Raw genomic sequence first — 23,661 nt, forward strand, 5'->3', positions numbered from 1 at the left:
GTCATACTATAGGTTTTGTTTCAAGCTCAGCATGGTAGTGTAGTATGACAGTACTTTGTTTTCAGTACTCACTGTATAGTTGCCAGGCAACTAACCAGAGGCAGCAATTTGCATGGCTCTTTGTTTGGATTTTAATATGCAGGCATTAGAGCAATCTGATGCTGGCAATATAACCAGTGACAAATAAGTTCCTCCTGCATGTCAGCTTCTTCTTCCATGGTGTATGTGTGTACACTTGTGTTTTAATTTGTTTGTGTGCAAGTTACCATATATATTACTGTAGTATATTTTGTGTTATAGCTTATTTGTTCGGGATATATATATATATATATATGACATAAGCAACTGTCACTAAATTTATATTCAAAACATAAAGGAAAATGATGATATGATAGGCAAGACATATTTAAAACATCTGCAAACCTTGTTTGCAATTCAGGTAAATTACAGGAACTGGTTTGTTCATAGATACAGAATAAGGAGAAATTAGTAGTTCAGAGAGAAAGAAATTGAATTGCAAGCTGCAATTATCATGTAAGGAAATCAAGTTTCTCACTGATATGTAAAAATCATCCCATAATAATAATGAAATCTGTTTCCACTTCAGAGAAATGTCTCTGTCTGTCTGAAAATCAAGGAGTCAGCAAAGAGCCACGAGTGTAGACAAGGAGTAAACATTTTGTTGAAGTGGCAGCAGTCAGTGATGAATTAGCATCACTTTTGGCAATGCTTTGCTTTGCTTCAGACACGTTTGCAGACTCGTTGCTCCATAAACCACAGTGTGGCAGTCTTGGTAACTTGTGCTCAAAAGTTGAAGTGAAGGTGAATTGAGGGCTGTGATTAAAATAGCTCTCTCATGAAAGTGTGCATGCAGACCAAAATGGAAATTCAGAAGATAAGGATGAGTCTCTCAGCATGTGAAATTTCAACTGGCACTTCTGATTGGCATAAATAAAGGCACAAATACCTGAATAACGGGGGATTTTCCTACCATAGAAAATGTTCAGCTATAATAATCAGCATGCGATGGGAAAATTCCAGAAGGGTAGCCATGTTAGGCTGTTGCAACAAAACCAAGAAAAAGTATTAGGACATCTTCAAGACAGATTTATGGTGGCATTAGCTTTTGCAGACTAAAGCCCACTTCATCAGACACACAAAATATTTGGGGCATCTGTAATTGCCCCAAACCCAATGTCCAATCATAGGCACCCACTGAAGTTCAGACTGTCCTTATTCTCAGAGGGGCTGGGTCTAAGTCTGTCGCATCCTATTTCCAGGTCGATTTTAAAGAGGAAAACCTTTAAAAATCTACCCAGGAACACATATTGTAAATATATATTTAAAACCATTGAGAATATATTCAAAACAACTTACAAGGTGGTCCAAGGGTTGTGCTCTGCCTCTGTTCCACCCACCCAGGGATGCCAACTTGAATACAATATTGGGGGAGGGCAAGTAAGCCCTGCCCTGCATAACTGAACCGCATCCTCCACATTCCACCCTCAACATCCCGATCTCTCCCTCATCTCTCTCTCTCCAAAATGGCTGCCTCATACACCCTTATACACTGAGAGGTCTGCCCCCTCACTGTGCTGTGAACCTGAGGAAGCAGGCAGTGGAGGGGCCATTGGTCCAGAGCCCATCAAACTTATGCAGGGTCCCTTGTGACATCTGCTCCATCTTAGGAGCAGATATATAACAGATATATAAAAATGGAATATATCAAATGAACATGTATACAGTATAGCTAAATGAAGCAGTGCTCATATGCACCTTAAATTTGTTTTTATACTCTTTATTTAATAAACAGGCTTTATTTCAAAGTATATTGATTCCTCCGTGCATTCAGAAGTCTTCACATTTGATAATAAAAACATGTTCTTCATAACTGAATCCCTTAGCAGTTAATCTCTGGTGACTTCATTAGTGATGAGAATCGCACAGAGACCCAACTGCATCAAGTAAACTGTGATATGCCACACAATTATTGTTGAAACTCATTTGCAAGTCTCTCTGTATACAAAGGAAGACAGAAAAAATGAAGTTTCCAATTTTAGAGCTCCAGATTAATACAATGGGAAAAGGTTGCATACGTTATTCATTTTGCTTAACTAACACAGTATCTTATACATCCTCTTCATTTCATACTAAATATTTTACTGGGTTGGTACTGTATATGCGTTAAGAATTTTATCAGAGAACTTGTAAAAAAAAAAGCACTTAAGTTGCAATTCAACCCTAAATATAATGACTAGGGAGTAAATCCCACTGAGCTCAGGATTTAATGCTGCATAAACATGCACAGGATGGTGCCACAGGGCTGTACTCCTATACACTTACGTGATAATAAGTCCCAACAGCTTAGAGAGTATGCCCTGAGAGCAAGAGCCAGTTTGTTTTCTCCCCTCTGAAAGTTGGCCTAAATTTGCACCTATACATATTAATGAGCATATGCAAATTTTATGCCTCCGCATCTTCTAAGTACCCAACAATGCCCTTTTGCCTGTATCTGTTTCATCACGTATCTGAGTTCAAACACCATGTCATTGCAAAATAAATGGCATCCTAATGTACTTAGCTTGTTTCTGCTTGCAAGGTAGGCTGTGTATTTACTCAGACTCCAGTGCTCTCCTTCTGCTGGTGTTCGAACCTCGGTACACAAGAAGTTAGCCACTTTTCATCTTTACTCTGTAGTTTCTTTATTACCGTATGTGCTTTTCCTCAAACAGCTTCCAAACCATTTGAAACCATAAGCCACAGTTAAGATGAGGGGTTTACATTTTAAACACCCATTGTGCTTGCACAATGACTGCTGCATTGAATAGGAGTTGGGGCTGTGGGTGCAGGAAAACACCCACATGTGCACAGCAATGCAATTTGAAATGCAGTGGGGGAAATGGCATTTAAAGCTAACATTTACGTGCCCCTAGTCTACTCTATACTAAAAACCTATGGTCATTTGGGGATGGGGGAGTGTTGCATTAATTTTGTATGGGAAATTCTGCTTTTATCGCTCCTATGCCGTTCATATCTTTGGCTTTACTTGCATGCTTGGGTCTCTAATCAACAGCCCCTCACACATACACAGCTGTAATAATGGTACTGGGTGCAATTAAAAAATACATATCAAATTTGGTACCCCTCTTTTTGCCAGCATTCATGCATTCACTCTTCCTACCACATTTATTAAGGGTGTCAAAATGTTATATTTATCACCAGTTTCTAAGGTGATTTCCAGTGGCTGAATCGCTGCTGTAATTCAGCTGCAAAGAGGCATACAGTAAGGCTGTCCTGCCTTCTTTGCTTTTTCATTTTAACTATAGAACTCCTAGGGTGTGTTTTGAGTCAAAATTTAGGGGCTAGAGATTAACAGACTAAATCATACACTCTGGGTTTAAAAATACTTTAATATATTTGTATGAACAGTGTTTCCCAAAGTGAATTACCTGATTAATGGGGCAATCCTATGGCAATATCTTCCAGGATGAGCAATCGGGATACAGTGGATCTCTGGATCAACTGGCTGATTCCTGACTCAGAGGGTGTTAACTCCCCAACCTCATCTCAGCTGAAGATACGCCAACATAATTTGCTCATCCCAGCTTAGCCTGCTGAGCCGAGCCCAATGTAAGTCCCCCAAAAGGGGCATTTTGGAGGTGTGGCAGGAATGGGACCACAGAAGGGGACTTAGGTTGGATCCCAAGGTTTTTCAGCTTGGTCATGTGACCCAATAACAAAACCATTTTAAAGACTTGTTTGCCCTCTTTCCAGTGACTGATTTAGGGGAGAGTGACTGCTTCGGTTGCACTGGATGTGGAGCTTCAGGGGAACTGTAACTATGATGTAGAATGGAAGGGGAGAGGTGGGGGAACACCAAATTTTGGTGTTGCACTAGGTACCGGTAAAATTTGAGACCCGAAGGTCGGCCACTGCTCTGCCAGATTTGGAGAGAGCAGCAGCAGCCCCATTACTGAATGGGTTTTGGATCTGGTGTAACTTTATCTTGGCTTCATTTACACTGGCTTGCTTTATGCCAGCTTCTTCTGCATTGGATTGCTCCCAAAATCAGTTTGGCCACCTCTTTGGGTACGCATACAAACACTATTGTCAGGGGCTCAGGAGCAGAGGCACAGGGGAGAGAGGGAACGGAGAGCGAAGGGGAAGAATCTGAGGGCAGCGTAGGGGAGTATGACAGTGGCCCGAGAGATTCCATGAGTTTCTCCAGCGATTCAGAAGATTCCCAGAGGGGGGCGCCGATGGCCAGGGCAAGGGGGGTCCCAGGGGGGACGCACCAGAAGCAAGGGGCCAGCGGGGACTCCCAAAGCAGCAGCGGAAGATCAGGACCAGTTCCCCCACCAGAGCGTAGTGGGGGGGAAGAGTCCCATGTATCAGGGCCAGCGTCTCCTCCAGTAGGGAGAGAAGATGAGTCAGGGCTGACCACGCCTCTATCAGAGAGTGAGAGAACGGAGGGGAAGTCAGGTCCAGCTAGCCCCCCCGAAGAGGGAAGCAGTGACAGGAGCAGTGTAATGGTCAGGAGAAAGGTTGCCGGCTGGGCGCGCGCGCCAAGTTCAAATGTACAGGCGCGCGGGACGGCAGAAAACCCGGATTGGGAACCAGGTCCTAAAGCCCGCCGGAGGCAGGGGGAAGACTCAGGGGACTCAGCGTCAGAAGAGTCTAGAAAGGGCAAGACCCCAGTGGACAGGCGGACCCAGAGGAGGAAAGAGCAAAGGAAGAGGTGGAGCAAGGCTAGAGTCTTAAACTGGTGTCTGGGGGGAGGAGATTCAGACGGAGCTTCAGCGGTCTAGAGTTCAAGACATAGAGCTGCGCGCCGCGGCTTTGAAATCGAAACTGAACTTCAATAAAGACTTTTGTATATAACAAGAACTGGCGTTGGTCCTTTGTGAGCTGGGACCTCGGGCAGCCCTGACAACTATATTCTTAAAGACATCACCCTTGTGTAGTCTTTTTGAATTAATAAAATGGAAGCAGTGGACACATATTTAGAGTTAGAAATTTTAACTATTAATATAGTGTGTGTATGAATACTTACCAAAGTCAACATTCTCCCACCATCTGATATACTTTTGAATCTGCCTGTTTCGGTGCCACTGATCTGTTTCATGAAAATGGTCCAATGGGCTTTTTTCACTTTCCTTTGGAATACAGAAGGGCTCCATTTTTCATTAGCTAAGGTGTATTTATCTGCGAAATGGTTTTTTTAAATTTCCCAAATCTTCAAGACAATAACACCGCACTTATCTTTTCTAAAAAATTTATGGCAAATAACTGAACCCCATGAATGCTATGCTAGAGAACAGAAACACTGATGCCATTACATGTTTATCCTCAGACCACTCTCTCTACAGTCCTGGTTTGGGACTGGGCAGGCAATTGACCTTTGATTCCTGTTCTCACAACACACTCAACACCCTGCAGAAATCTCAGTTTTTAAAATAACTGGAAAACACCTCCTTTAATGTTCTAGGGTTGAAGTTAACATATTACCCTTGGTTCAATGAATACGCCCAGATGATGTCTTTCTTTGATGTAACAGCTATGCTAAATAAACTGGCCACAATAAAAACATGAAGCAAATAAAACACCTGTTTATCTATTTTTATTATTGCCTTGTGATGTACTCTTAAGCTCTCACTCTGTTTATGGATCTGGAACTAGCCCTATGGATCCCTGTAGAGGCTGGCAATGAACAAATTATAACCAATGCGAAACAGATCTAAGTGAACTATATGAGGCTTGGGATAAAGAACACAAGAACACAATGCAGATGGAAAGTAGTGCTTCAGTCTATTGAATCTTCAGGGGGCCAATATCAACTGAAAAACCTGCACATAGCTGGGAGAGAAATGAACTAGATTTGTAGAGAAGGTACCTTATGGAGGGGATAAGCCTTTTCTGGGGTTCATAGGCATATAAACTTCATTCAGGCTACTGTGCTGTGCTGAATATGGAAACAGGTAATGAGAACCATATTCAGCCTTGGGATACAATGTAGGGTGATTGGCTTATTAAAATATCACAATTAAAAGACTTAGTGATAGTACTATTGGTGTATGCAAAGTTTTGCAGTATCAGCACACAAGCTAAGGTTACGTTACCATCAGACCTACCATTAGACTACGTTGGGGGAACAAAATTAGATTCTTATATAGCCCAATCCTACGGGTGTTTATTCAGAAATAAGTCACACTGAGTTCAGAGGGATTAATTCCCGTAAACAAAAGCATATGATTTCAGCTTTTTTTCCCTGTATACTTCTATATAAAAAGCTTTTCTAAACTATGGAATTAGTAATTTCAGCAAGTGATCAGGGTAATTGTCACACGGAGTGTATTGCAATTAAAACATTTGCAGAAAGGATTAGGGCTATTGATGCCAGCAATTCCCTTTTTCGTCGAAATGCACTCTGATGGAGATGGCAGGTAGCAGATCTGGGGGTACCATTAAAGGACAGCAAATTGTCAATTAATTATAAATGGCATCCAAAGCTCTGCAAGTAGAAGTCCAGTAGTGAAAGGGGGACCTGCCTGCCAGTCCTGCCTCCTGCATCTCCCCCCAAAAAGGCACCTGAGGATTGGCAGACTCTCAATAAAGGCCTAGGATGTGATTCCTGACAGTAAGAGCTGTTCGACAGTGGAATTTGCTGCCAAGGAGTGTGGTGGAGTCTCCTTCTTTGGAGGTCTTTAAGCAGAAGCTTGACAACCATATGTCAGGAGTGCTCTGATGGTGTTTCCTGCTTGGCAGGGGGTTGGACTCGATGGCCCTTGTGGTCTCTTCCAACTCTATGATTCTATGATTTGTGCACATGGAGGAGATGATTGGCTGTCTCTATTTGCCCTGGGGGGGGGCATTGATATTATTTATGAGTTTGTCTCGCACAAGCAATAGTTGTGACTTTCCCCAACTATTCATAATCCCTGTATGTAGTTATATTTACTCAAGTTGCATTGTGGAAGTGTGGAGCGTTTTAAGATAGCAGTTCGAATGAAGGGTGTAATGCTTCCTAAAGCTGAGGTTGGGAATTGTTAAAAGCAAGAGGGCTGAGAACATAAAATGGAGGCTGCAGCTCTAAATAAAAATAATGTATAATATAAGGCGGGGCTTTCCTTTGCTTTAAGCTGCCAAGGTAACTGCATTTTCAGCCTCAATTTCTTACAACAGAAAGGGGAGGTGGGGACCGCTTATGCTTTTATTGCCAGGGCTGTCACGATCTGAGCTCTGGAGCACATGTCACCCGCAAAGAAGTGAAAGCAAAGTGAAGTGCTTTCAAGCACAAAAGGGGCACAAAGCAACACAAGAAAAATATTATCGGGGAAGGAATAAAAGAGATCCTGAGAAAAATAAACCAGGCTTTACTCCGAAAGGAGTCACGCAGAGCGCCTGTCACGGCTTGACTGCCCTAATTATAGAGAGAAATGCAGCATCTTCGTGAATTGAAGGCGTAAATAACTCGCTGGCAAGGGGGCTCCTCGATGCGATTTGGCTTTAGGGTTGAATCTGCATTACACCAAAAACACGGGGAGGGGGCAGGGGGAGCTGCCCGAATTTCTAAAGGACCACGACTGCTGTCGAGTTTTCATTGCATCTGTTCTCAGCAGAGGGATCGGATTAAATTACTGCCAATTTACCCTGAATGAAACGTTTCTCTCCTCCCTCCCCCCCGCCTCCCCAGACCCTTCCCCGCAAGAGGGGAAGAGAGCCTCAAGCAGCAGCACCAGGAGAAGGAGGCAGCCAGGCGCGGTACGAGAGGGAGGGGAAAAGTGATCGACAGATCCAATGAGGGGAAGGCAGCCAACGAGACTGGAGACAATTGATCTGCGGGAGCTGGCTCAGGCTCCCTCTTCAACGTGAGGCGTGCACAGCCTCAGCCTCGCAGCTCGCCGGACCTGGCTGCAAAGCTGCGCGGCTGTGATCCGGGGCCAGTTCCTCGTGGCGGCCGAATCGCGCTAGATCTCCACCAAGCCGGCCAGACCCCGTTGGCGAAGCGGGTTTCTTTTCTGTTATTTTGCTTTTTTCATTGCTTGCTTGTTTTGCTCTTTGCTTGACATTTCCCTGAGAGGCAAAGTGCGCCTCAGCAGCCAGCCAGCCGCCGTCGGGTCCCCACGTGCACGCGCGGGTGCCGATCACATTGGCAGGCTGGTGCTGCAGACTTGAATTTGGGGAGTAGCGGGAGCAGAAGCAGCAGGAGCTAGAGAAAGAAAGAAGCGAGTTTCTCAGAAGCTCTTTGGCGCAGCAAGGGTTGCAAAGGGAAGGCATTGATTGCACCGAGTTGCGGCGGCGGCGGCAGCAGCAGCAGCAGGATGCCGGCGGCTGCTGGCGACGGGCTCCTGAGCGAGCCCCCCGCGGCGAGCTTCGGCGACGGCGGCGACGAGCCCACGACGCCCCCCCTCAGCCCCGAGGGGACGTTCCTGGCCGCCTGGGTCAACGCGGCCGCCTCCCGGGAGCGGCTCCGCGAGTTCCAGCACACCAAGCGCGTGGGCAATTACCTGATCGGAAGGAAGTTGGGCGAGGGGTCCTTCGCCAAAGTGCGGGAAGGGCTGCACGTCGTGACCGGAGAAAAGGTACTTGGCTCTCGCCCCGCGCTCGAGGGGGGGGGGGCAGCCTTTTGTTTTCCCGCCATATGAACCGAGTCAGGCTTTGTTGCCTCGGAGGTGGCCCCACGTGAGGCCACCTCGCCGCCTATTCCGCTGCCTGGACTGCTTCGGGCAGTTGCCTGCTTATCGCCGCTTTGTCCCAGTACCGTCCCAGCCTCGCCCCCGCGGCCGAAATTTGGTTGAATGTCCGGTCAAGCGGTTCCCTCTTCCCCGACAGCCCCCGCCGCCTCTCCCGTCCGCTGTGTCCATTCGCGCGCCGCGTTCCCCAAATTCCCGTCAGGGAGTCGCCCCCCAGGGGCCGCTGTTCGCTACTTTCCCGCTCGCCCAGACGCTTCTCCCTCCGGTTCTCTTCCTATCCTTTGTAATAAGGATGGACGAGAGCTCTAGCGCTGGCTTTTTTGCTTAAATGGGCAAGCGCCCCCCGCGCTTTCCGTGCGTGGGATTCTTCCTATGGCAAGGGGTAATAATAACAATAATCAACAAACAAAACACATAGCAGGAGGGGTATTCCAGTGCTGAGGTGCACCAAGAGAAGAGAGCCACCAAAGACATAAAATGTGAGGTGGCCGAATGCAGCAATGCCTTGTGGCACTTAAAAAAATATGACAGCACAATCCTATGCCAGTGTGCAATGGTTGTGGTATTGTGCTCCACTGAACATACAGTAATGGGATTAATCACTGTATAAGCATGCATAGGATTGTGCTTTTTAATGTGACATGTAAGCTGCCTTAAGAACCAAAGAGGAACTCTGCTGAATCAGGCCAAAGGCTCAACTAGCCCAATATTCTGCCAGCCTAGCAGTTCAAAAGCACACCAGTGCAAGTAGATAAATAGGTACTGCTGCTGCAGGAAGGTAAACAGCTTTTCCGTGTGTTCTGTTACTCGGTATGGTGTTCCGTTGTGCCAGAAGCGGTTTAGTCATGCTGGCCACATGACCCAGAAAGCAGTCTGTGGACAAATGCCGTCTCCCTCGGCCTGAAGCGAGATGAGCACCGCACCCCATAGTCCCTTTGACTGGACTTAACCATCCAGGGGTCCTTTACCTTTTACCTTCTGTTTTTATTATAGTGTAGAGGCTGTTGGTCCAATAGAGACTATGCCACACACACAAAAACACAGAAGTTGTGTGGCCATAGCAAAGTACACAGTAATCAGTAGTTGCCCAGGCTTTTGCAGTAGATATGTTATGCATTTTCCAATTAGTAAAAATAAAGCATTTAGTGCTGCGAAGATGCAATAACACTACAACAGACGCTCAATACAGACTGTGTCTGGATTTGACATAACGAATGGGTGACAACCGCACCTAGAAAGGCTCTTGCTTTTGGCATTATTCAGTGTGTGCTCTAAATATAATAACTTTGTTGATAACATGCAGCTTTGCTCAATAGTATATGACACAAATGACCATGCTTAATTAAACCATGTACACTTAAATGGTAGTGTAAGGGAAATAAGTAGGGCCATTCCAGAACAACTCCAAAATGTGATTTGAAGATGACAACTCCAGAATATTTTGGAAACTCTTACCAAACAGGTATGTGGGTTAATGCTTGACAGCGACACTGGACTCTTGGGTAATTGTGGTGTGTGACCCAGTGATCCAGATACCTTGTATGGCTAAACTTCTGAAGTGTTTCTGGTTAGATCACTATGGGCTGTCTCTGAAGATCCAAATAGCATATAACAGCCACCAGGATGCTTGTAGGAGTCAAGCGCTTTGATCATGTACACCTATTCCCTGCCAGTTGCATTGGCTGTCTATTCATATTCAAGCTCAGTTTAATGTTATGTTCTTAACCTTTAAATGGTTTGGGACCAATTAATTTGAAGTACCATTTTTACCTACCCAGGTGTTGGGGCTGACAGTAGAGGCCCTGCTCTGTTGCTTTCCCTTAATGAGCTATCTTGCTGGTGGGTATCAGGGACAAACCTTTTCCAGCACTGACTCCTCAGCTGTAGTTTCTTCCTCCATGAAGTGCATATGACCCCCTCTTTGATTTCCTTTCAGACATCATCCTCAGCTTCTCATCATCCTTTAAGTGAAGCTCACTTGATTGTTTAGCTCTTGCTGTTTGTTTTAAATTTTATTGATTTTCAGTATTTTAATTTTCATAAGAAATATGAATTTTCTTATGCATTGTGGTAATGCACCATTTGAATGGGGTCTCTACAAAGTATATAAACTAAATAAATATGCTTCAGGTTATTAAATATGCTTAAGGTCACAGTTCACATTACCTGGAAGTAAGCCACATTGAACCAAGTAAATCCTTGTAGGATCAGTCTTTGTAATCAACACATATTATTTTAGTTTTTAAAAAAAGTTTCTTTACAATCTACCTCATTTTTTGTCATTTGAAGGTTCTTATTTTTACTAAACAGATGCCAATACAATAAGACATGTTGTTTCTTTTGTACATGCAGTCTGGTCCTGTACATGTTTACTCAAAACTAAATCTCACTGAGCTTAATGGAGCTTGCTCCCAAGCAAACATGCAGAGAATTATCAGGTTCAGGTAACGAGTTGTTATTTCATATCTGCTTCATAGTGTCATCTGGTGCTGTGTTCCTAAAATGTTGGGTCATGCCCTTGTTATCAGGAGAGTTGTAAAAGCAGAGGTTAAATATACAGCAGTTAAAGCAATCTCTTGGGGACAGCAAGAGAAAATAGATATAGAAGTGTTGCTAGAAGAACATCAAGCTTAGATGTTGTTGTGGCAGAAATATTTAACTAGTAGATCCATTTATCAACTAACATATTTATGTCAATCAGAAAGGTGCCCTTGATTTATCAAGCAGATGATTTTTTTAAAAAAGTAAAAACTTTATTTTTAATATTTATACTACCTACATACTGCAAGCATTCCCTTCATTCTGAGGAGGCAGTATGCATTTTCTAAGATTATACCCACTGCATCATCTAAAAACAAAAGTATTTCCCCTATTTTTCATATGCAAACTAATTTAATTTAATCAATCAAACAATTAATTGACTAGGTTTCATACCATTAATTAAACAAGATTTATTTGGGCAACAGTTCTATTGGCTGACAACAGGGAGCTGGACTAGGACTGAATAATTTAAGGCTCATGAGAGCTCATATATGATTCTAGAGTAGGCACTTTACTACCTCTGTTTTTCTCTTGCCTTTTCGCCTAAGTGAATCTGCCTCATCAGTCCACTTATCCCAGGACTACACACACACATAGTTCTGAATTTACAACATGCTTTAAAGAAAGCAAGACTTCTTTATGCTTCCATTCATCTAAGACTGGACTTCATCTTCAGTAATACAGACAGAAGACATCAGGGCTCATAAGAGATAAGACATAGACAGGAATGGCAGTGCTGTACTCTTCCTGGATAAGCAAATTTTTAGACTATTTAAGAGTATATGCTGTAGAATCTTCCTAATCCGTAGCCTTCTTTATGTGTTACTCGCATGATGGGGTTTCCATGTAATCAAGGGAGAGTTGGTCTGTGATGTTCCCCAAGATTAAATTGTTTTCTCTGCCCCTGGTGTGCACCTATGCAGACATCCATGGGTAATACCTAGATGTCAAGGCAGGGTAAACCTCACAGATGAGACCTGTGGCATGGTTCTGCTACCCCTTGACTGCATAGAGACCCCTTTGCATGAGTAGGGCATTACGAACTAGGGTCTAGGTTTGTCACTTTTTCCTGACAGGCTCCCTATATTTCTGCCCATCATGCAGCAGATAAAACAGGTTCTGTTTCCCCCAGCCTGGAGATGTAGTGATGGGGAACTGCTGAATTATGTTGCTATACAGCTGTTAAAAGCACCCACATTCCAACTGTCTTTTTCCAGCAGCCGCACTCAAACTGTCACTCACTCTTAGCTCCGCCCAGCATTCCATTCCACTCCCTTACTGTCAATCATTCTTCCATTCAAGCTTCCTGTCACATTGGACTTATCAAATGCTAAGAGCTGTATACAGAGTGGCAAAGAGCTTTTTATGTCAGGGGACTCAACTCTGAAGAAATCTGTCTCTTTCATAAATGTGGCACTGATTAATGAGTTGCAGTTCACATTGGTGCATTGTGCAGATCCACTCGTCAAAGTGACTGTCAAATCAAAGTTTTATGTAGGACTGCCTCTGAAAACAGTTCAGAAACTTTGGCTGGTGCAGAATTCGGTGGCCAGGTTGCTTACCGGAGGCACAATGCAGAGTGCTGGTTTGACCAATTAAGCCTTAAACAGCTCAGGACCGCAATACCTCAAGGACCTCTTCTCTCCATATGAACCTACCTGGACCCTGACATCATTTTCTGACGCCCTTCTTCGTGTGCCTCCTCCACATGAGAGGTCCGGAGGGTGGCAGCAGAAGAATGGACCTTTGTGGAATACTCCAGCAGGGAGGTTCAGCTGGTGCCTTCATTAAAAACCTTTAGGCACCAGGCAAAAATGTTCCTCTTCAACCAGGCTTTTGGCTGATAAACATCCAATACCCTTTTTACATGTGTTTGGGGAAGGGGTTATTGGTTTGAAATAAGCACAACAAAATTTATCTAAGCCATTTTTGTTGTTGCTGCTAGTGTTTTTTTTATGGGGGGGACGCAGGGGGTATGTATACCCCTAAACATTTTAGGGGTCTAAGTTTGGCCTCATTGAGGGGCAGTATTTCAATATGAGTAGGAAAATGAGAGTACCCCTAAACATTTTTATAGAAAAAAGCACTGGTTATAGCTATAGGTTTTGTCTTTTGTATTCTATTTAAGACAACTCTTTTATACCACTTTCATGTTGTCAGACTATGGTTTCCTTACCCATTATGAATATAGAGAAGATTGAGGCAGTTAAACATATATTAGCTGAAAACAAGTGAGGCAAGCTATTTTTACAGTGGTATTATAATAAAGTAATGTAAACTTTTAATATTGCAAATAACATAATTAGCTTTAGGTGGGTTTCATGAGTGCATACGCTCTCTCTTTAAGAAAAGCGATAGCAACTCCGTAAGTTTCCATGGCATTAGTTGCAAAGCTGGGTTAAATAATACAAGGAGCCCAAACAGAAAATTCTCTCCTACCAGAGCTGTGCCATCTGTGTTTCTGACAAGACTGTACAAATGAAATAATGCTTGTAGCAGACTCCTGAATCTTTCATAGCCAAGAGTAATCCAGGACTAGCTTCCTCTGCTAATAGACAAAACCCCTGCTGGAATGTAATGGTCTGTACAATACAGGAACCCCATGTGTCAAATCTTATATAAGTCCTCTGATGGGTGTCTATGGATCTGGGAGGGTTCAGTAGCTATTCCTTCTAGTCAGCCAGCCTACAACTGGGATACAGTCTCAGAGAGATTAAAATTCATGCCCAGCTTAAGCAAACATACATTAACAGTTTTATGTTTACCCAGCCGCCCTGAGACCTCCAGGTATAGGGCAGTATATAAATTCAATTAATAAAAAACTAACTTGGATCAATTTAGCTGCAAAACTCTCTGCTACGATAAATAGCCATTGTGGTATATATTTATTTCTGGAAGTATTTAAAATCCAAACTCTTATACAAGTATATCAATTAATTAAGAGCCTGAGGTTCAAATTCCCACTCAGCCATAAAGTTTGTTGACCCTATGCCTGTCATTTTCTTACAACCTAACCCTCTCGAAGGTTTATTGTGTGAATGAAAGGGATAATAACTATGCCACTATGGGCTCCTTGTGAATGTTGGTACATTAGAAGACTGTGTTATCCACCTTGAGCTTCTGATGAAAAAACTGAAAACCTATTGAATATCTCAATGCTGCACAACAGAATTAGTAGAGCCTGCTTGGTATTTGGATGATTGGTTCCTGAGGCTAAATAATGCTTGAGTAGCTCATAGGTTGAAACCAAGGATAACTCTTGCCGTCACATAGTTTGCCTTGATTTCAGCCCACTAAGAAATCTGTTTATCCATTTCATTAATGGTACTGCAGTGCTTTAAAAGCTCCATTCTTCACTTCTTCTTTTTTTGCATGAAATCAGTTTTGAATTACAGTACCTGGTAGTCAGTGTGAAACAGCTGCTAAAGATAAGACTTTCACAGGTTGTTGTGCAACAAAAATAGAGTGACTAATAGTAGAAGTGGTCTTATTTATAGAAAGCTCTGTTTTTAGACTATATTTCTAAAGCAAACAGCTGCTACTCTGTGTATTTTAGAACCTTGGAAATGCAGGGGTGGCTTGTGTGGGAAGAACAAGCACTCCACAGAAAGCTAGAAATTCCTGTTAACCTTTGACAGGTTGATGTTGAATGAGGCAAGCAGCCTCTAAAGACAGCTGTGTAGCAGGTCCTGTTGGATCTGTCAGTGACCAGTCATTTCGCATAGAATTTTTTAAAAATTACATGCTGCCATAGCAGGCACATTTTCTTTGAACTGTGTGCCTTGCATTACCTTTTGAATCACTTCTGAGGGGCTGAAGTATGTATACAAATAGCAGTGCAGTTCCAAATCTTCTCAGCAGGTGTTGAGTTTTGCTTTCAGGGAACCTTAATAAGATTCAGTCCTAGAAATAGTTACAGGGTATATTGTATGGTTGTTCCAAGGCAACCGTAAATGCTTAAGTGGCTAAATTAACAACCATTTACGTTTAAATATTGAAAATGCTGAGAGATTACATTTGCAGGAATATGGACGTTTCCCCCACCTTCATTTGCTTTAGTTAGTAAAAATGCTGGCAAAAGTGTAATCTTCCTCAGATATATTTCTCCTGTAGTTGTTGTGTTTGAGATAATCCAGTCTTGTGCACTGTGATTATTACATGTGCTTGTTTATATATGTGTCAGACCCAAGGTTCAAGTCTCCACCTAACCATGAAGCTTGCTGGGTGACCTTCAGACAATCCCTGTTTCTCAGGCTAATGTACTTCATTGTATTGTTGTCAGGACAGGAGGGGGAAACTATATAAGATGCATCAAGGTCCTTGGTTATTATTGGGCTATATGTGTATTATCATTAAACCACTGTGCTATTGATTATCCCATCATTAATTAGCTCTATGGTGGCTTTCCAGGACCTCACCCAGCAGTGGAGAATGCATCTTTAAATGCACCAGGTCAGAGTGAGGTTGCAGAGTCTTCTTCCGTCAGCCCTCTCCCCCCTCTTCCTGCCTGCTGTAGTGAGCAGCACTATGTTTTTGTATAGCAGCAACCAGGGGAGAATGGCGGGTAAGGGGACCAGTAGAAGGGCAGCAGCAACTACATTTCAGTGTGTAGATACTGCATATTGGTGAGACCTGGTGATCATGTTTTCCTTTGCATTTGGGCTTTAATCCACCACACTCAATATAGTGGCCTTAAAGTGGATAATCAAGCCAGGCAGGGTTTCTATGACAACTTATTTTGGAGGTACAGTACAGGCAAGTCCTGAATGTAAGAAAGAAACCCCTTAACTAAATTGGATGGTATGAGTAACACTTCAAAAATGGTAATATTGTGTCTTTGCTCCTTTGTTTTTGTTTCATCGGATAAATTTAATCTTCCCATGTTTTCCTTTTGTAATTCCCTCCGAGTTACTTCCTGTACACACACTTTTAAAGAAAGAAAGTGTGATTTTCTTCACCATCAGTTTAAAGGGAAGTGTTAGGCACAAATTCTTTGTAAAACATATAAAACAACCAGTGGAATTTTTCCTCTCTCATTTTCTTACACTAAATTAGGATGAAGAATGGTATAAACTGCCATCCCTCTGGCTGGCCAATGTAGGTGCGGAACTTGATCACCTGACTCAAGTTTCCTGTTACAGATGCTTAATCTTTTGATAGCACATTCCTCCCAAGCAGACTAAATGAGATGAATAACTTTATATCACAGTAAGAATTGCCATGTCTTATTGTAACTTCCTTTCAGTCCTCATTTGCCTGTAATTTTATCATTAACCACAAAATCCAATCTGCAAAAGTGGGCTTGAATCTGGTCAAATGTTGATTCTTTGTTCATTTGTAAAGATACTGTCAAGTTTGTAAAATGTGAAATGTAACTAAATATTTTTATGCTGTATTTTGTTTCCTGTCTAGATACTTGTTTGATATATAAGCCTCGACATAAATAAAAACACATTTTTATCTTTTTCTGAGACCTATTAAAAATGAACAAACGCTACAAATTTGAATTAAGGGAAAGAAATCTCAAGTCTGAATGATGTTGTTGGGATCTAAAGTACATTATCTGTGCATCCAGAGGCTTTTGCATTTGAACCAGGCCTGCCACAGTTCTGCTTTTTCAGAGAAACTTCACCCGCTGAATCGAATCAGAGTTTCCTACCAGTGGTCCCCTAAGTTTGGGGTACAGCTTTTTCAGTTGCATTGGAACTCTGACCAGTGTATGGGAAGTTTTACAGAACGTTGCTGCACAAGCAACATTCCCCGTTCAGCCATTTGGGTTTTGTAGCCTTGCAAATAGGTTCACAAATACCTTTACTAGCCTGCCTGGCCACACACCTGTACCAATCACTTATGTCACCCTGGTGGCCGGAATGGGGATCAAAAACTTCCAGTGCACAGCAGCATCCCTGCCTCTTCAATGGGAGGCCATTCTTGTTCTGAAAACCTGACTAACTGCCAGCATTAGAAGGATAGAACCTTGTGGCAGGAAATATTGTCTAATATGGCACAATTGATGCTGTAATTTTTATATATATTAAATCTGTGCAAATGTCATATTTCAAGAAAGGTCATATGTTGTTTTAAAACACATCCAGTGGTTGTATGGTGGGGGAGGGGATAGGGCTTATTGCTTTGGTAAGGTAGCATGACGTAACATGTGCAGGAAATTTTAAATAGCTTAATGTTTAAATCAGGATAAGCACCACGCTGCTGAGGTGCAGTTACCTGTGTATTATTTGTTACATAATCAGTTCTTTCCTTGGCTACTCAAGTAACAAGCCTATTTAAAATTGTCATCCTACATTGCATGTTTCTAGAAAGGGAAATGGTATTTACTACTAAAGTCTGTTGTCTGCAAACCTAGCCTGGATTCTAGGAAATTCATATTAATGTTTTTTCCGCTGAAATTTTCAACGTGTTCTTCAGTAGACTGAATTAATGCACATGTGGCAGGTACTTATCCTCTTGAGATAATCTGCTTTCAAATTTACAGTATCTTCAGCAGTGAACATTGGTAGAGCCTCAGCTCCCCACCCCCTGCGCATATAATCATTTCACTTGTGGATGGCCGATGGTGGAAATATTCCAGTGTTTAGATTAAATTGACACCAGGTGAATTCTTATGTGAAAATCACATCTGGTTTCTTCTGTATGTGTTTGTATTTCTTGCAATTTTATGATGTGTAAGGTTGTATGCCTGTTCTTGAAGTCATGCTTTTGTATATAAATGTTTTGTTAGTTAAAGCATGCCCTCCACTGGATTCATTTAGGTTTGAAGTCCTTTTGAAGTTAGTTACACCAGGGAGAACACTGACATATTCATTGGTCAATTCTGAAATGTTGCTATAAAGCTTCATAAAATATTCTATATAAAGTCACTGGTTGTGTATAGTGCGGAGGGTGAAGGAGCAAGAACTTTCCTTTGTCCCCCTTTCTCCAACACATCTGCCCAAAGAGAAAAATGAGAGAGAGAACTCTTTTCCTTGCATGGCCTTCTGTATCTCTTTCCTCTGGATTTTCTTAGCTTGGAAGGACAAGATGGAGTGGGGGCAGAAGGACAGATTTGTGAATATATGTATAACGGAGAAGTAAACCTGAAAGAAAGCTCGTTGTTGTGTAATTTTTTGTCTCTCTCGTGATTTCTTATTCAGCCTAAGCCCTTTTCTGGCTTAGAAATGCAGGAGGGAGGCACCCTGTACCTCAGCTCATAGAGCACCAAAGGTGCATAATGTGCTCTAATACGTCTCATTCTCCATTTTACTTCTCCTGTTGGGAAATGACAGCTAGTCTGTCACATACAGATACCTGGGAAAGTTTAAAGACGAAGGTGTACATGAGGATGAGATCTCAAGCGCTCTTCTGATTTTGCCACCTTTTCCAATGGTGTTTCAAATGTACGCAATTTCACTTAAACACGTGGTGCCTTGGAACATAACCCCCACGTAAATTGGGAGTTGCCTATAAAGAGGTGGAAAGGCATTCCCATGTAACTTGGCCCTCATCAGATATTTGAGCCCCATGCTCAAGTCATATTTAGACAAAAACAGTGCTAAGAACATTATCAATAACACACTTTTTTGAGTGAAACAGGTTAGGTTCTTATAAAACAGTTTAATTAGAACCTTTGTTGGCAGCAGATGTGTTCAAGAAGGTTTGCTTCAACTTGAAACATGCCATTTCAAAATGAGAATGCTACCTCTCGAGCTTCTAATCTGTTCCCTGAGAAAGAAAAAAATGGGATCCAAATTAACAACTGGAACATAGCCTTGTTGACTTCCTTGCATGGCAAGGTTCGCGTCTTCTGTGTCAAGGGCCTAGCTTTAGCCCGCTTCGTCAACAGTTATACTTGTGAACAAATGCCCCAGTTGACAACATGAAATGGCAGCCAGTCTACTTACATGCAAGTAATTTCTGTGTTTCTCTTGGAGCATCTGGATTGTACAGGAGCACACTGGGGCAAAAGAGTGAGAGGAAGATTGCTTGTGTGCGCACAACTGAAGCATCCTGCTGCCCAAGTCCATAATTCAGCATAGCTGGTAATACCAGAACTGAAATCCCCTGTGTGTCAAAAGAGCAGTACTACTGTTTTGCTATGGCATACATTTGCTGTAGAAAAACTATAAAGAACATTGAGTCATTACTGCTTTGGAATAGCTAAATGTACATTTCAACACCACACCTCAAATGGGAACATTTACATGTATCTTGTCTTATAGATCAATTAATGTCATTTTGTAAGTTCTGCAAACAAGTATTTTCACGTTAGGCTTGACTGTTAAAATAACATTATTACTTGGCATTGGTTTTCTGCTTTTGTTTTGCCACATGTAATCTGAGAAGTCTCATCTATTTCATTGTGACAGAAGACATTTGCAACGTTAAAAAGGCTAGTTGTTCTATTATCAAAACCAGCTAGGTAGGATACATTTGTGACCCAGGCATTACTTTTGTTTGGCTTTATTTGAGCTCTGTGTTTTCTTAGTTCATCTAACTTAAAAGGACCAGAAAAACCTCTGTTTTATAGCAGTTGGAAACCTGATTTACTTCATGGGCAGTTATGCACAGTATTCAGCTTTGGTCAACAAAAGGAAACAGACCATGCTTGTCTTAACAGGTATTTCATCTGTCACAGCAATCATGCACAAGACTCCTCATTCATTTCTGCAACTGCCCATTGAAATTCCTTTCCTCTTTGTCAACAGTATTTTAAGCTTAACCTGGATTTCTAGTTTTTAATGGCACAAGGAGCATGCATGTTTCACATTATTTATGTAATGCCAAAATCTTTGTTTGGAAAATAACTGGTGAATTATTGAGCAAATTAACTTACTTCAGATGTTAAATTTCTGTTGCTGATACTATAATATGAGAAACGTAATTCTTGCTTCAGGGGTGGGTGGGGGTAGTAATTCTCCTGTCTCCCACTTTAAAGAGAGAGAGAAGGAATGGACACTTGTCGTGAGGGGAAGGTTGTTAGCATAGCCTGGTAACTTAGAAGGGATTTTTAACGACTTAAAACAGGGATTGCCAACCTAGTGGGCACATTTCAAATTTTGATAGTGATGGTGGCACCAGTAACAAAATGGCTGCCATGGGGACTGTGGCATAACACAAAATTAGAGAGACAACCACTCCCAACAGCCTTATGCTTACCACAGGAAGTCAGCTGTATCCTGTTGGTCCCGATTATGGAGATCATCACACACACACACACACACACACACACACACAATGATGCTGTTGCTGTTGCTGTCTAACAACAATAGGGAACATTCTTCAGCACTAGGAAAAATATGCAAGGTAGCCACACCACTCTAATTTGCCCAATATCTATCTTTCTAGCAGGGCTGGCCCCAATCTGGTGCCCGTGGGTGCAGGATTAGCGAACTCTGCCCTAAACAAAGAATTGCAGGTTCTGTTGTGCATGCAGAATGAAATAATATTTATCGGAATAATATAACAACAACAATGAAGTCAGCGATAAAGTAGAAACCTTTGGCTTTACCAAAGTTTAATGCTAGAGAAAGCATTGCGAATGCATGTGACTTCATTGACTTGAATGACTATTATTTAGATTTTAGATAAATGATTTTATGGGATGCATGTGTGTCTGTTGTTGACTGCATATTTTAATAATTACATATTTTAAAATTTGTTGCAATTTATATTTGAAGGCAAATGCATTTGAATGGAAATATTCTTTCCATTTTTTGATTCATTGATTTTTTATTCCATTGTGTTTCTGCATTGAACAGTAGTTTGTTCTTTCAAAAAGCATGAAGGATTCTCTCCTATCTACATATAAGAATATGTAAATCGGAATGCATTTTGCTTTTAACCTTTTAAATCTATTTCTGAGTGTGTTTTCTTGAAATGGTGCTTTCTAGGCATTTTGTGTATTTTTAAAGAGAGAGCTGTATCACAAAACTTGGATATGTGCAACAACGGGCGGGGGTTGATTAGCTGTACTCTTGTCTACCACCTTAAAAAAGATATGAGAGTATACCCACCCTAGCAATGAGGGAGATGGGCTTCTAGTCTTCATATAATTTTAAGAAAGAAAAAGCTTCCAAAGTGCCAAATATTTTTGTGGTAGAAGTAACCTTGCTGGTGTTTATCTCTTCATTTTTTTTGAAAGGCTACATAAGCAATCCTACTGTTGTGTGCTGCAGTGGTGGAATGACATATTCATAGGTAAGTGTGGATTGTTTAAGCCTTATCATGTAAAAGAGCAGTAAATAAACAATTTATTTGAAAGGTGACCATGGGTGAGCAAATTGTCACTAATCACAAATGATGTCAAATCCAGCAAATACCCATAATGCTCATACTACCTCATTCTACACAGCAGTCATAGATGCAATAGATACTCTATTTGGCGGGGGGTGAATAGAATTTTCCTAGAAAGAAAATATTGTAATTGGAGGGCTTGGAAAACGTTGAGGACTTAACGTTATGGTCGCCAAATGCAAAGAACAAACAACAGGGAATGTTCTGCTTGTGAATTTTGTAAGGGCATCTGACTGATCACTGTTGGAGGCAAGGTGCTGAACTTCATTGTCCTTTGTTCTAATCCATCAAGTCATTTCTTACATTCTAACACACGTTCACAACTCATCTATTGAGTCATGGGAACTGCCCTTACAGAAAGTATGGGAGTCACTTAAATTGCTTCCATTTCACTGGAACGACTCCTGAAATTAAAGTAAGGCTCATGTTTAAGTGCCTTACCAAATTTGGCTTGTAATGCAAGAAATGTTATCTTGAAGCAGTAAAAGAACATTCCTTTGAATCCCACCTCTCTTGGGAACAGAGTAGTTACAGCTGTGTGTACACAGTTCACAGCCTGGCAACTTGCACTGAAGGATTTCCCATTTTTATTTGGGGAAAGTGTTGATCTATTTCAAGACATGGATTTGGTTTGAAAATCCTTTTCTTAAACTTATAAACCTCAGGGTTGGTTGTGTGTGTGCGTGTGTGGTTTTTTGAAAAAAAAAGCTTTGTAGGCTGCATTGAAATGTTCTGTTTTGTGTCCTTCAGTCTTTTTAATTACCAGAACAAGCAGTAAAGAACAAATACCAAATGAATCTGACACCATCTCTAATCCTTGAATAGTTCCATCCTTAAATGATTAAATCTGAAGATGCAGCTTTTAACTATAAGCCTCCACTCACTCAGTTACTGTTTACTGTATAATAAAACAGATGGGATGGAGATTTCCACTGCGACTGAATTTCAGTTCTTGTGAGATAGTTTGAACTTCCGATTCAGAGATGACAATATGCTGTCCGTTGATCGTGCAGTGGATGAGAGTAGGGACCACTATCTACCCCTATTTAAAATGGGGCTGGGGGAAATGGAGTAGATGTTTGATTAGAGCTGGAGAGGGGAAACATGCAACATTCAAACAAATTTCAGTGCTAGAATGGCCGCTTACTTGATTTCAGGGTGGCCAGCTGTTGGGATTCGCTGCGGCGCCTCCAAAGCCTTGCCATGTTGTTTTGGCCATTGGAAGCTTCCCCGGCTGCCACAGAGCATCATGGGTGGCCAGTATTTCAAATCTAGCCTATCTGTGGCGGCCTGTGGCAGGGCTTGGGGAGCGGACCTGGAGGCTGCATTCTTCACTCAGGTCTGCTCCAAATTACTATGACTGAATCTGACAATTTGGCACAATGTCATAGAAACATAGAGCTGTGATGATAAATTTAGCAGCTTGCACTGTATTTGGATTTCTGTTCGGATCTGCTCCTATCAGCAATAATACTGTACAGTGGTACCTCGGGTTACAGACGCTTCAGGTTACAGACTCTGCTAACCCAGAAATAGTACCTCAGGTTAAGAACTTTGCTTCAGGATGAGAACAGAAATCGTGTGGCGGCAGCGGGAGGCCCCCTTAGCTAAAGTGGTGCTTCAGGTTAAGAACAGTTTCAGGTTAAGAACAGACCTCCAGAATGAATTAAGTTCTTAACCCGAGGTGCCACTGTAATTACTTGAGTCTAATGCACCATCAAATCTAATGTGCACCTCAGTTTTGAAATCCTTGAAACCAAAAAAGGTATTTGCTGGCGAATGTAAATGTGTCATCAAATCTCATGTGCATTGAATAATTTTTTTAAGAGAATCATTTTGTAAGAGAATCTGGAGGGAAATTGTGCAGGGGAATGGAGTCATTTTATCCTGATGTGTAAAGCATTACAGTCTAATCTTAAAAAGCAGCCTAATCTTAAAGTTAAGCATTGGTTTACACTGTCATAAAATCATGAACTGGTACATGGTTAGACAAGCATCTGAGGAATCTGACCTTAGGTTTTGCCCTCAGACCTTAGGCTTCGGGGATTTTCTATTTTATAATCATGAGACATGAAAGCAAAAAGGGGAATCTTTCAATAAGAAGATACTTATTTTAGGTTTCCAGACCCTTGATCAT

The 23,661-nt window shown here is 41.9% G+C and overlaps 1 protein-coding gene and 2 long non-coding RNA genes across 4 annotated transcripts in view; 1 reads left to right on the forward strand and 2 right to left on the reverse strand.

The window, feature by feature from the left end:
- Positions 1–2,025: 2,025 nt before the first annotated feature.
- Positions 2,026–8,602, reverse strand: LOC309340504. Its single transcript, XR_014156045.1, has 3 exons — positions 8,508–8,602; positions 5,054–5,190; positions 2,026–2,837 (listed from the first exon to the last, which is right to left on the reverse strand). It is a non-coding gene; the product is annotated as an uncharacterized lncRNA (long non-coding RNA).
- Positions 7,753–23,661, forward strand: part of HUNK (hormonally up-regulated Neu-associated kinase) — a 60,590-nt gene continuing 44,681 nt past the window's right edge. The window contains exon 1 of the mRNA XM_081859281.1: positions 7,753–8,582. Coding sequence (XP_081715407.1) covers positions 8,322–8,582 — 261 coding nt within the window. The 5' untranslated portion in view covers positions 7,753–8,321. The remainder of the gene's footprint in view (positions 8,583–23,661) is intronic.
- LOC309340505 lies at positions 18,536–22,749 on the reverse strand. 2 transcript variants are annotated; one of them, XR_014156046.1, is made up of 3 exons: positions 22,672–22,749; positions 19,133–19,351; positions 18,536–18,953 (listed from the first exon to the last, which is right to left on the reverse strand). It is a non-coding gene; the product is annotated as an uncharacterized lncRNA (long non-coding RNA). The 2 variants fall into 2 exon arrangements; XR_014156047.1 differs by lacking the exon at positions 22,672–22,749 and adding an exon at positions 20,388–20,489.

This window comes from Podarcis erhardii, assembly GCF_964252035.2.
Source record: "Podarcis erhardii genome assembly, chromosome: 4".
NCBI classification, from domain to species: domain Eukaryota; kingdom Metazoa; phylum Chordata; class Lepidosauria; order Squamata; family Lacertidae; genus Podarcis; species Podarcis erhardii.